We start from the raw sequence: 14,332 nt of genomic DNA, 5'->3' as shown, positions 1-14,332 counted from the left end.
CGTGGAAGAATGTTAAACCTTAAACAGAGTTGCTAAGAAAGACTGCAAGGGTTGGATGAGAGCATGTCTCGTAACACCTACAGTATTGCAATTGGAAAACACTTATCTTGTAATTTGGTCATCTTAATAAATAATAAACAGAAGTTTTAACGGTAATTAACCTGGGTTTCATTTGCTTAACCAAGGAAAAAACTTTGGGTGGGCAATTGGAAACCCCCAAAAGTTTGGTATGCAGATGAATTGAACCCAAAATTTTGGTGGGTGTTTAAAAATTTCCCATTGGTGGGTGTTTAAAAAATTCCCAATTACAAATAGCCTGCACATGTATGTGCAGAGAGAGCTATAGTTTCAACTACAAGACAGTTTCTCGGTCCACCCTTGCTTGGAAATCAAAGCTAAACCTTTCAGATTTATTTCACATAGTCCATTTACTATTCCACTTCATTGCAAATTCCTCTAATGGCATTCACTCTTCGCTGCTGATCGTAAGAATTTTAGGTCAATGGTTTTGGTTCAATGTTTAACTCCGCCTGTGTATAACTGTTTAGTTATACATTGCCGGTCCCAAGCCCGGATAAAGGAGGAGGGTTGCGGTAGGCCTGTGACAGCCAGCATAAAAACTTAGTCATACCCTATGAATATGAACCAATATGAGAATTTCGTTGGGGCGTTCCCTAGTCAGCGACGCGCTGTACTCTATAGGCCCGGAGGCAGTGATAAATGGGCAAGGGTTGTTAGGTCGTCGCCCGGAAGCGACGCGTCACACCGGTGCCCAGGTGTGGTGTCAAATAGGCAAGGGTTCCCTCACTTTGTTGGACGGGTGGGGGTAAAGAAGTTAGTCCAAGACCATAAAATTAGGTTAGTCACTTGGAACATAGGGTCTTTAACTGGTAAGTTGGTAGAGTTAGTAAATGTTATGTATAGGAGAAAGATTGATATTTTATGTCTACAAGAGACCAAATGGGTAGGTGAGAAAACAAAAGTGATAGAACCTTGGGGATATAAGATTTGGTATAAATGAATAAATAGGAATAGAAATGGAGTAGGGATTGTTATGAGTCGTGAGTTTATAGATAATGTAGTTGAGATCCGTAGGAAGGGTGATAGGATTTTACTTATTAAATTAGTATTAAGTACGGATATTATTAATATTATTAGTGTTTATGCACCTCAAGTAGGTTTAGATGATTCTATTAAGCGTCAATTTTGGGAAGATTTAGATGGAGTAGTACAAGGGATATCTTATGGAGAAAGGCTTTTCAACGGCGGTGACCTTAATGGGCATGTAGGCATTAGTAGGGATGGATTTGAGAGTATCCATGGAGGCTATGGTATAGGAGAAAGAAACGAAAGTGGAGAAAGGATTTTAGATTTTGGTTTGTCCTATGATATGATCTTAGCAAACACTTGGTTTAGGAAGAGGGAGTCTCACCTAGTAACATTTAAAAGTGGGGTTAATACGAATCAGATAGATTTTTTCTTACTTAGAAAGAGAGATAGGGGTTGTTGCATCGATTGTAAGGTTATACCGAGAGAAAGTGTAGCTACACAACATAGAGTCTTAATTTTAGATCTTAGAATTAGACAATGCCGCAAAAGGGATAGACATAGGATAGATCCTAGAATTAAGTGGTGGGCACTAAAAGGACATAAACAAGGAACGTTTGTAGAGCGGGTAGTTAAGGAAGTTGATTGGTGTCTCGAGGAGGATTCAGAATCTATGTGGAATAAGATAGTGGGTGGCATGAGAAAGGTGGCTAAGGAAGTATTGGGTGATTCTAAAGGCGGTGCACCGCTAGGTAAGGATACATCGTGGTGGAACGAGGATGTCAAATTAGCTATTAAGGTTAAAAGAGAGTGTTATAGAAATCTAAGTAAAAGTCGTGATAATGAGAATTTGGAGAAGTATATGATAGCAAAAAAGGAAGCTAAAAAAGTAGTTTGGAACGCGAGGGATAAGGTATATAAGGAGGTTTATGACAAGTTGGATACCAAAGAGGGCGAGAAGGATATTTATAGGCTTGCAAATATGAGAGATAGAAAATCGAGGGATCTGGGTATGGTTAGATGTATCAAAGATGAAACACAAAGGGTTTTAGTCAAAGATGAGGAGATTAAGGAGAGATGGAAAGATTATTTTGATAAGCTATTTAATGAAAGTCATGCTCAGGATCTTGGAGACTTTTTCATTCCTTTTCATGAGATGAATCGTGACTTCATGCGTAAGATTCAAAAGAAAAAAATTGCAGAGGCTTTGAAGAAAATGAAATCAAGAAGGGCAATTGGCCCAGATGGTATACCTATCGAGGCTTGGAAATGCTTGGGAGAGAAAGGTTTAAAATGGTTGACAAATCTTTTTAACAAGATTTGACGGACAAATAAGATGCCTAATGAGTGGAGGAAGAGTACTTTGGTACCTCTATATAAGAATAAGGGTGATATACAAAATTACACAAACTATCGTGGTATAAAACTCATGAGTCATACTATGAAACTTTGGGAGAGGGTGATTGAGTCTAGGTTGAGGAAGGTTGTCATGATATCGGAGAATCAATTTGGTTTTATGCCTGGAAGATCAACTATGGAAGCTATACATCTTCTTAGACAACTTATTGAGAAAAATAGAGAGAGGAACAAAGATTTGCATATGGTTTTTATTGATTTGGAGAAGGCTTACGATAAAGTACCTAGGGATGTTCTCTGGTGGACAATGATGAAGAAAGGTGTTTCTCTCAAGTATATTAGTATAATTAAAGATATGTATGGAGTAGTAACCAATGTCCACACTTGTGGAGGGGTGACAACCAATTTTCCTATAACGGTTGGGTTACATCAAGGATCTGCTTTAAGCCCTTTCTTATTTGCTATAGTGATGGATGAGCTTACGAGATCAATTCAAGAAAATGTGTCGTGGTGTATGTTGTTTGCTGATGATATTGTTTTGATTGATGAGTCTAGAGCTGGGGTTAATGCTAAGTTAGAATTATGGAGACAGACATTGGAAGCAAGAGGTTTTAAGTTGAGTAAGAGTAAGACAGAATACATGGAATGTCGATTTAGTAAGCAACGAAGTAGTGATGGGAGTGTAGTGAAGCTTGGTGAGCAAGAAATATCGGTGGATGATTCTTTCAAATATTTGGGATCTATCATTCAAAAGTATGGAGAAATTGATGGAGATGTAAATCATAGGATAAAGGTTGGGTGGATGAAATGGAAGAGTGCAATTGGAGTGTTGTGCGATCGTAGAATGCCATTGCGGTTGAAGGGAAAGTTTTATAGGACGACTATTAGGCCCGCTTTACTATATGGTACGGAATGTTGGGCTGCCAAGAGACATCATATTCAAAAAATGAGTGTAGCTGAGATGCGTATGCTGAGATGGATGTGTGGAAATACAATAAAAGATAAGATTCGAAACGAGGAGATACGTAAGAAGGTAGGCGTTGCACCCATTGAAAATAAGATGAGAGAGAATCGTTTACGGTGGTTTGGACATATTCGACGAAGGCCTAATGATGCTCCAGTTAGAAGGATGGAGAAATGGGAAAATATATTAGTTAAAAGAGGTCGGGGTAGGCCTAGGAAGACATGGATGGAGGTGATAGGAAAGGATATGAATGCTTTGAACCTCACCGAGGACATGGCATTGGATATAAATGAATGGAGGAGAAGGATTCATGTGGAAGACCCAGAATGATTTTCTTTGCTGGTTCATATCGTCGACCCCAATTGTTTTGGGATGAAGGCGTAGTTGTTTTTGTTGGTGGTGGTGGTTTTGGTTCAATGTTTCAGTTTATCAAAATAAATACAAGAAAACAAACAAAAGGAGAAGAATTTTACAAAACAAAGTAAAGAAGTTAAAAATGACCAGAAGGTAGGGCTGGTAAACGAGCCGAGCTTGGGTTGTTCAGGCTCGACTCGCTAAGGGTACACCCCAGCTCGAGCTCGTCACAAGCCAAGCTGAGCCCAAGCTTGACGAGCTAATCATGAGCTGGCTAGTTTTCTTTAAAAAATTAGTTTTAAGTAATTTTTAAGCTTGATAATATATAAAATATATATAATATATAAAAAGTACATATAATATATATGTATATAATGTGTAAAACAAGCTGAGCTTTCCACATTCGTGCTCGGCTCATTTACCTGCACGAGTTGGCTCATAGCTCAGATCGTCAAGCTCAATTTCCGAGCCAAGTCCAGCTTCCCACGAGCCAAGCCGAACCGAATGGTGAGCTGCTCGTCTCGTTTCCCAGCCCTACCAGAAGGTCTCGTCCATCCATAGAGATTTGGAGCAACAAAATGAGAGCAATTTAGAATTTTTTTTTCTGAATGCTGATATACAGGGGAATTTGGAATTTTTATAAGATCACATGAAAACCCAAGTGAGCAATGTCATAATGTAACTCTAAGTGGACAAAAAAATTTAACAATGCCACACATGCTATAGTTATGTTGGATGAGAACTATGTACTCAAAAGCACTAGGCAATGTCCTATGAAACATAGACACGGTTAAATGGCCCACGTACCCGTGTCGACACGGGGACAGGTACCGGGTGTGGCACGGGTACGTGCCGAGCCTGGATCGGGTCGGGTCCAACCTGGGCCCAACCCAAAAGCCAAAAATTCTCTCCCTTTTTCGGTTGTTTCGCACAACCCTCAAAAGAAGGAGCGGAGGAGAAAGAGAAAGAAGAGGATAAGAGGAAGAGAGAGAGAGACCATACCTTCTACCCTTCTTCTTCTTCCTCTGCTCCTCCACCTTCTTCATCAAATCAACAGAGAGAGAGAGGGATGGTGACAAAAAACCCTCCCTTTTTTCTCCCCTTTCCTTTTTATTGTACCCCTCAAAAGAAGAAAGAGCGGAGGAGAAAGAGGAAGAAGAAAAAGAGAGAGATTGGGCACCATACCTTCTACCCTCCTTCTTCCTCTACTATTCCATCTTCTTCATCCTCTCAACCGAGATACAGAGAAGGGAAAGGGAGGCAGTGGGCCGAAACCCCCTCCCCTTTCATACCAACCCCCCCACCAGCCCCGCCCCTCCCTTGTTTCCCTCTTTTACCTTTTTTTTACCTACAAACCCCTTCTTTTATTCAAAATGCCATCCACCAACTTTCTTTTTTACTAAAATTTGTCCCTTTTTACTAAAAACTGCAATGGGCATTTGGACCTACAAACCATTATATGGATCTTGCATTGGACCCACACAGTATATATATATATATAGCCGTGTCCCCGTACCCACATTTTTTTGAATTACCGTATCGTACCCTTTATACCCGTACCCATGTGACATAGGTAATGTCTAGTCAGTAGATCCCTAAAAAGACTAGCCGAGGACTAGGCAGGACTAGTCGGCACCTCAATTGAAAAATTAAAAAAAGTATACAAAATATACAAAAAAATGTCTAATTCTTTCTGTAATAAGATATTTTCATCTCGTAAGTACAAAAATTACACATGCTTTCACAAAATATACATAACCAGAATATACATATATATAATTGTACACACACACATATATATTCAATTATTCATAACATATTAAGTATAATCAACAAAATATGCTTTCAGCCTTTCACAGAAGAATTGATTTAAACACACATACAAATATATATTATATTCCCAAAAAGCGAAGTAACACACACACACACACACACACACACACACACACACACACACACACACACACACACACACACACATATATATATATATATATATATATATATATATATATATTTATATATACAAAAAGACAATAGAATAAATGTAATAATAAAAAAAATGACTAAACCATTCTCGTGCCTAGGCAAGGGCAGCTTAGTCGCCGCCTAGGCACCCTAGTCAGCAAAATTGGTACCTTTTAAGTTACCCACCTAGGAATTGCAAAGGCTAGGCATTTTACTTACACCTAGGCCAACTAGGCGTAGTCGACACTTTTGACTACATAAGATGAGAAATACCAGAAACTAAATTATAGAAGGTTTTGTCAATTAAAATAGTTTACATCATGATAGCCCATACATTTCTAATTTTAGCTTGGGATACAACATGTGATACTAAAAAGAATATGATCAAGAAATTCTGGTATTTAGTATATAAAGCATTTTCTTCTTCTCATCCAGAAGTTGCAGACGTGTTGCAAGTTTGAAGAAAAATATTTACTGATCATATGTTAGTCCATTTTAAGATTTTTCCATCGGATAGATTGAGTGCTCACTTATAGTTGCCTCTCTTCGAAACAAAAGCATTATAATACCTTTTTTGTTGAGCAAGCTCTTTCTGGAATAATCATGCTTCCTCTTTGTGTGTCCCCTCGCAAGATCAGATGTATCACAATGCATGTAGGAATATGCAAGTACAGAACAGAAGGCAGAGGAGAGACCACCAGATTACTCCAAGAACAAATCAAGACAGTCTTAAGACTCTTAACAAACAATTACGAATTGTAACCAAAAGATGTTGCAAGTCCAAAACTGCTTCATGAAAACCCCATTAACATGAAACTGACAACAACCATTACAATAACCAAAAGATGTTGAAAGTCCAAAACTACTTCATGAAAACCCCATTAACATGAAACTGACAACAACCATGACAACATAAAGTGAAACAAACACAAAACAAAAATCAATCCCATGAATACAATGAAGTGTTCCACGTGAAAAAATAATATATCATCAAAGAAGATAGAAATTTTGAAGCATTGATTATTTGATTGACAAAAACAAAATACAAGTTATGTTAATACCTGGACTCAGACAGCATCAAGTGCTAGGACCTGAGGAAAGGCATGTGCTTTCTTCAACAAAAAAAACTCGGCAAAGAAAACCAACCAGCCTTCCATATTCAAAGGATTCATCATAAAAAAATCCTCAAGTCAAAAATGCTACTGACAATGAATATTGAATCTCAGTGACAAGGGTCTGGTCCGAGAACCTCCCAACCCATTCGATGACTCTGACGCAAGCTTCCAGGTGCAGAATCAATAGATTGTTGTACCTCTATAAATGGCACAACATTCTCCTCTATATCAGGATTTAAATCATTATAGACAAGTTCTGCTTTGCTACCTGAATAGACTGGTGATGACTCAACATTTAAATCAGGAGACAATTCATATCCAGCAGCTGAGCGACTTGCAATCTGGTCAGCTGATCCATGGTAGCCTGCATCACTTACTGGTCCCATGTCAGAGGGCTCAGCAACTTCCTTTTTCTGCCTTTTCCATTTCTTGGTAGAGGATGTTCCATCATCCTCAAAATCTTCATCATCTCTCTCTCGGTGCAAATAAACCCACAATTTTCTCTCACCATCAAACTGTACACAAGGGTCGCGTTCATAGTGCAAGCGATCCAATGCACCACTCACGACTTGGTTAACCTGAGCATCAGATACATCTACAATATACTGTGAGTCTCTTAGAAGAGTACATACATCAGCTCTGGTGCCAATACTCCCAGGAAGCCTGGCAGCAGCATCTCTAACCAGACATAAAATTGTAACATGAGGCGGCCTATCAGGCTTAAGCATAAAATGATCACGGGCCTTAGATGTAGGCTTGCCACCACACCTTCTAAGCGGAGCAACAACAGATTTGCGTCCATCTGCAGCAGTGTATGCAAAGGCCCTGTCAGGAACTGTATATCTCAAGTATTCCTCCTTACGAAAATATGCTCTTGCTTCATCAGAGCTTGGATTGATTGTAGTCAAACTCTTTTGCGCCCTTAGGTCCCTGAATCTTTCTTTCTCATCCAAATAGGACAACAGATTGGCCGGTGGTGCAGGCAGACTGCCTATCTGCTGCAAAGTCTCTTGACCATTTTTCAACCAATTAGCATATGAATCCACCAGCTTCACGAGCATCTTTTGAGGAATGCCCCAAGCATCAGGAGAAGTTTCCACCTCGCTGGTATTATGACCAGATGATTTAGGTGGATGAGGACCAATCCAAGACCAACTCTTTGATGCTTTTTCATATAAAGCAAGTGGTTTCCATCCTTTTGCCCCTAAGGGTGCTGTCTTTGCTGAAAATATCTTTAGCACACCTCTAACCAGATCTTGAAGTGGCTCCTGAGTTTTCAGTATGGAGGGATCACCAGGTCTCGACCTCACACGGTTTACAATCTCTTGAACAGACAGCAAGGGCAAATTCTTTTCTTCAGCACGTTCAGGAAAACTCATGCCTGGGGGAAATCCATCAGGCCTTTGCTTCTCTTCTTTTCCTTTCTGTCTTCCATCATTACTATCCTTACAAGTGTCTTCAACATGATCACTGATCAATGTCGTACGAACAGCAGAAAGCAGATGTATAATGGAGAATGAGAAACCAGTAAGAACTGAAGGTTTAATCAGAGCAGATAATTTCTTTGGCAACTTTGTCTCCGACTCATCTTTTGCAGGCCCTCTTTCAGGCATGCTATGTTCAGGAGGTACCACACTCAAAGAACCAGTTTCACCATCTGTGGTTCTTTTCCCTCGCTTCTTCGATTGGCTGGCATCTTCAATGTGGTGTAGTGAACTACTCAGGGCATGATCATCATTCATGACATCCAGCTCATCTTTGCTATTCAGATATTTTGTTTCAACCTTACCCTTTTTCTTCTTTACTAGCTTGTAATCAAAATTTGGTATCTGCAACTTCTCATGGTTTAAAGAGTTGCGGGAACCATAATCGAAGTCCTGGATTTCTTCCTTCTGACATCTTTTCAGCATTTTGGTTGACTGTGACTGTTCGTGCAAATCATCTTGCTCCATATCACCACTTTCATAACTATGCTGGTAACCAGTTCTAGCTGGACCACTCAAATACTTCAGATCATCTTTTGTTTTACGCTTTTTCTCTGCACTGTAAACTTTGTGCACATCAGACCACGGTTCAAGCCCATGTTGCATTTGCCTGTTTCGTGTTGATACAAGAGCTTCTTTACTATCATTACCATTATCTTCATCGAAGATCCCACCTGAATCATCATGATAATAAGCTGTGTCACCCAAGCCATTCAAAATTTTTTTATCAGTCTTTCCCTTCTGCTTACGCTTTGAAGAGTAGATGTTTAGTTTAGGCACATGTGACCTTTCCTCAGGATTCCCCTCCAATAGAGCTGAGTGAGTCACTCCACCATGAACCTGAAGGGGTTCCTTTCTAACCTTCCCCAGTAATTTATTAGTTTTTGCAGGATCATCATCTAATCTAGCTGGAACAGGCCGCACATCAGAAAAACGGCCGCCATAGCCCAGCTTTTTGGAACCAATATTGGTCTCGACTTCATCATCAACGTGCTTAGATGAACTCGAGTTTGTGTCATCGTCACTCTCTGTCATGCCATTTAGATCATCAATGTATCGTTCTCCATTCTCTTCATGCTTATTTTTGTTTATGTCCCAGAATGCTTTAGCTTTACGGTCAGAACTAAGGTATGAAAGAGGACTTATGGAAGAAAGTCCTTCAGAATCATTTAGCTGGGGAGGGAATCGACTGGAAGCTTTGCTTTTCAAGTTGAATTTGCTATTCGCTTTGCTTACTTGATCATTTCCCATCTTCCACTTCTTGCTTTTTTTGAGTCTTTGACCATCAAAATTTGTAGAATCGTCCAATTCAAAGGTCTCTCCCTGGATCCTCTTGTGATCATCTGCATGAAGGTTCCGCTGGAAAGGTGGACTTCCCACAGCCCAGTCAACGCGGCTTCCTTTTACTGCATGATCACGATCACCATGCACTGTAACCTGTCTGGTATGTTGAACCCTATCCTTTACATAGATCATCTGATCTTCCAGAAAAGGTCTCTTTTGCTTTTGAGAATGCCTAGCCTTTTTACTTGAATCTCTAGAATACAGATTGCAACCCCTGTCAACCTGGGGCTGGGAAATCAAAGTTTCTACATCTTGCATGACTTGTGCCTTCGAGTGCCTACCATGATGCATGTTTTTGTTTTTCGATGATAGCTGCAGTCGAAAGACACCTTTGGTGTCTCCTCTCAAGCTACCTTCATTTTGCCATTCATTTTCTGCAAGGTTGATTGGCCCCACTTCAGCATCATGCTTCTTGAAGAGTTCCATTTTCTTTGATGGTTTCAAAAACCTAATGCTGGAAGTTGCACTGTCTTTCCCAGCATAGCGATAATTCTGTCGAGACATTTGATAATTCCATTCCTCTGGATCATCTACTCTAATTTGACTCCTGGTCCTCCTACCAGTCGTTGCTTCATAACCAACAGACTGATCAGTTTGAGCAGGAGCCAAAAGTGAAACTCGTGTCCTGTATTTCATCTCGTTAGAATGAGTTTCGTTCATCAAAGAGGACGGGTATCCACCAAATCCAGCGGGCTCCTTATTTCCCAAACTCTTTTGTGCTACTTTGAGAATTCCTTTTGGGTTCTGCTTTCCATATTTACCTGATTCAATAAATTTGCCAGACCCTCCTTGTGACGAGAAATTAATGGATGGCTTTGCATCCAGCACAGCTTGATGGCCTGCTCTTGCTGCAAACAAATTCTCCTGAACATTCGACTGGCGTACATAGAGATGCTTAGCCTTGGACCTTTTACTCCAGGAGCTCGATGCCAGGCATTCGCTTGACTCTGACTCAGTTTCCGACTGTAAGGTCAACATCTCTTCATCCTTTTCCTGCATCAAGACCTTCTGGCTTCTCATAATGTTCAAAAGCCGAAGCCGCTCTTCAATGCCGTACCCAGCACAGCTTCCCCAAGTTTCCTTTATCTGAAAAAGGTTACCAACCATCAAATTCTGATACTTGTGCAGAAAATGGTAATGCTTCCTCTTCTCCAAGAAATTCAAGCCCTGTCTGGAGAGGGCAACTCGGGGTTCACAGAGGCCCCCTTTCATTTGCTCAAAGAGATTAGTGAGGGGGCTGCCAAAATGGAAATTAGTCCTGGAAAACAACTCTTTCAAGGTCCTCGTAAATGTGTCTTGATCCATATCAGGAAGGAATTCTGATAAGCCGAACTGTTCATCCTCCGTGAGGCAATTGTTCCACGTATCGACCGATAGCACATCGCTCAAATCCGGCAGCTCGTAGATCTCAAACGGAACCAGAAACTTCCGATCCCCCACTTGACAAAGCTCTCCCCCATCCTCCCCCAATTCAACGGGATCGAGGCAATCAGACCCCACACCAGAATCGACATCCTCCTCATCCGATCCAGTGAGAGCGTCATCTCCATCACTGGCGATGCAATCAGGAAACTCCCCACCCAACTTGGAACCCTTAGAAACCCTCTTGACGATCGCCATAGAAACCCCTGATTCCCCTTCCTCGCGTCAGGAGGAGAAGCAACAATCCCTAAACAACAACAAAAAAACAAAAACAAAGGAGAAGAATTCCAACTTTCAACGATCCCATTACAGTTCCTACAAAAACAAAAATCCAACCACCAAGAGAAAAAAAAGGCCAAAAAAAAACGCATAAAGAAAAAAAAATTGCACTGAATCGATTGTGGAAGGAAAAGATGAAAGAGATGAAGACAGGGTGTACCGATCGCCGATCTCTCAAAGCGTCCTCCTCGGCGACATCCGTCGGATAATAATCAAGGTCGTGGACGTAGAATGAATCTGCCTTTGCCTTGGCACCATGAACGAGAGGCTTTCTCTATCTCTCTGCAAGCATCAGCGGCGCCAAAGAAGGAAAAGGGAAGAACGAAAACCCTAACCCTAGAGAAGAATAATGAAATAGCAAGAAGAAGAAGATAAATAAAAAGGAAGAGACGAGGACCAATAAATAGCAGGGGAGCCACACGAGGTGGAAGACGAAGGTGGCGACGACGATGGGGACGTGGACGAATAGTAGGCGTCAGATTCCACGATGAGAGTGGGGGCGAAGGAAAGAGAGAAAAGGAGAGGCCAGGGGTTGTGCTCTCTTGCACAGAGAAAACGAAGCGTGCGAATGCGATTCCCCTCTCGCTCACGGTGACGACGCGCTCGAACCCGAGACCGACGCAGGGGCACCGAGAGAGAGTAGCGCCAGACAGAAACCGGGACGAGCTCGCCGGTTCCGGCCGCCGGGACGCGACCGCTAGCGGTTAGTCGTGTCGACGAGGATCGGTCCCATGGGCGTCGCGCTCATGTGACCATCGGATGAGCAACTCTTCCGTTGACAAGGTCCCCTGGGCCCTGGCTTCTATGAGTCAATCCGTGATACTCCGGATCCCGTATGATTAAAAGCTGGATCTGGGTCCGAACCTATTGAGATGTTTGAATCAAGAGAAGCTACGTGGGGACTAGGGATGGCAGTGGACCAGGGGGATACAGGGCCCCACCCCACCCCACCCCGCCTGGCCTGGTTTGTAAGGGAGATGGAGGACATGAAATGGGGATGGAAGTTGAAATCAAAACCCGTGGGATGGAGATGGAATCATGCTGAAAATGAGTGTTTTTGCTCATGCGGACATCGTGGCCGTCTGTTTGCATTTTGGATGAATGCCACGTGGTTTTGTTGACTTTTGAGCTTTTTAAAATGCAAATCGGATGGCCACGATGTGAGCATGAGCAAAAACGCTTATTTTCAGCATGACCTGATCTGCTTCCGATGGAGGTAGGGATGGACTTATGTGTTCTTTCATCCCGTCCCTGATCTCCAATAATAAAATAATTAAAATACCTCGAGGGTTCATCCTTCTTCTTTTAGAAATGGTAGTGGACCAGGAGAAAACAGGGCCCCGCCTCGCCCCATTTGGACCGAGGATGGAGAACATAAAACAGGTTAAAATCAAAGATCATGCTAAGATGAAGGTGGGGATGGAGGGCAGAATTTTGAGACAGAGAGGGGATAGAGACCTTGTCCCCTACATCGGGCCTGGTCCACTGCCATCCCTAGTAGAGACTTTCGTCCCAATCTATACCAACGCCATGTTAAAATCAAAATACCTGACAAATTCCTGAGAGTGGACTGTTGTGTCCCTTGCTCCCCCTCTTGCATCCCCATTTCTTCAGACTAGAGAGCCGCATCCCCATTTCTTTGGACTAGAGAGTATCCCACTCTAGATGGGTTCCCTTCCCATGTGTTCCTCGATTCAATTCAGATGTCAATGAATCAGATTTTATCCCAATTTGATTTCATTTAGTTGTATTTGGTAAGCTAGGTTTTTTGCTACTAAATCCGACAAAGATCCAAATTTGATGAATATCTGAATCAATTTACATGTATAAAAATGAATATTGTATACGCTTTTCACCATCCAAATCCTAATATGAATTCGGATTTGTTTAGCCGGATCTAAATTAGAACCGTTTACATAGCTAAGCCTTAAGGTGCATTTGACTGCTGCAAGTAGAAGGTTTGAGGATATGTGATTCACAATTCAGTTTAAAATCTATGAGGCCATGCTTGGGAGCCTTGAATAGGAGGTTGTGTTGTGGTGTTCACTCTCCAATTGTTTCATAGCAGTGATGTTAATGAAATAATGCATCAGGAATGGCGTTGGCAACCCCAACACCACATTTCAACACCTTTCACCAAAGGATGTTTTTGGCAACTCCATCTCTCAACATCACACATTGGCAAAACAAATTTTTGGCAACACACTAAAACCGTGTTTTCATCCCATTGCAAAGATCCCAACTATATCCTAATTTTTGTTAGGCTGAAAATGATGGGGGTGGAGCAAGTGTGAGTGATTGGACTAGAGATCTATGGATTTGACATTGTTGGTTTTGCAATTTTGGGACGATCACCGCTTAAGGTCATATCTGATACTAGTAAATAAGAAACACACAACACAAGATAAAAGGGTTTACGTTGCTCGATTAAGCCACCTATATTTACAAGAGTACCTAGTTTTTATTAATACAAATATAGAATAAATAAAGTAATAAACAAAAACAATAGCACTTATAGTTTGGTTCACAAAGAAGATCGATGTGTACAACCCAAAACTTCATTTTTATCAGGAAAAAAAAAAAAAACAATGTACTCTTCTCTTTGTCGTTCAACCACTTCTCTCAAACACTAAAAAAAAGTTCAAACCCTAAGAGCATGATGCATACCGACAGCAGACAACCTAAATCTACTAAAATGCAAAAGCTTCTTTTGAAAACTAGAATTGCTCACAAACAGATTTTGTTTCTGCTGAATTTTGTCCTAGAATAACTCAGAATCAGAGAAATGCCTAACACAGGAAAGATGCGTGATAGAACAAACTTTTCAATGGTTTCTAAATCTCCTAAAATGGATCTTTGGTTGTAGAGATATCAATAAAATAGTGCAATAAAAAATTCCTTGAGAAAATGGTTCTAGGGCAAGCAAGCAATAGACTGTTTACATCCAATTTGAGAGATAGTATGGATTGAATCTGCAACTTATCCAAATACAAAAGTTT

At 41.1% G+C, this 14,332-nt stretch overlaps 1 protein-coding gene across 1 annotated transcript in view; it reads right to left on the bottom strand.

The window, feature by feature from the left end:
* The window catches only part of LOC149823462 (uncharacterized), a 54,626-nt gene extending 42,709 nt beyond the window's left edge, over window positions 1-11,917 (bottom strand). The window contains exons 1-2 of the mRNA XM_090018850.1: window positions 11,494-11,917; window positions 6,751-11,301 (exon numbers count right to left, since the gene is read on the bottom strand). Of these exons, the coding sequence (XP_089874976.1) occupies window positions 6,912-11,252 (4,341 nt within the window). The 5' untranslated portion in view covers window positions 11,253-11,301; window positions 11,494-11,917 and the 3' untranslated portion in view covers window positions 6,751-6,911. The remainder of the gene's footprint in view (window positions 1-6,750; window positions 11,302-11,493) is intronic.
* Between the last annotated feature and the right edge of the window lie 2,415 nt (window positions 11,918-14,332).

This window comes from Nuphar pumila, chromosome 10, assembly GCF_984573655.1.
Source record: "Nuphar pumila chromosome 10, dmNupPumi1.hap1.1, whole genome shotgun sequence".
Lineage (NCBI taxonomy): Eukaryota > Viridiplantae > Streptophyta > Magnoliopsida > Nymphaeales > Nymphaeaceae > Nuphar > Nuphar pumila.
The sequence above is the reverse complement of the archived record's forward strand: the minus strand, read 5'-3'. Positions and strand labels throughout refer to the sequence as shown.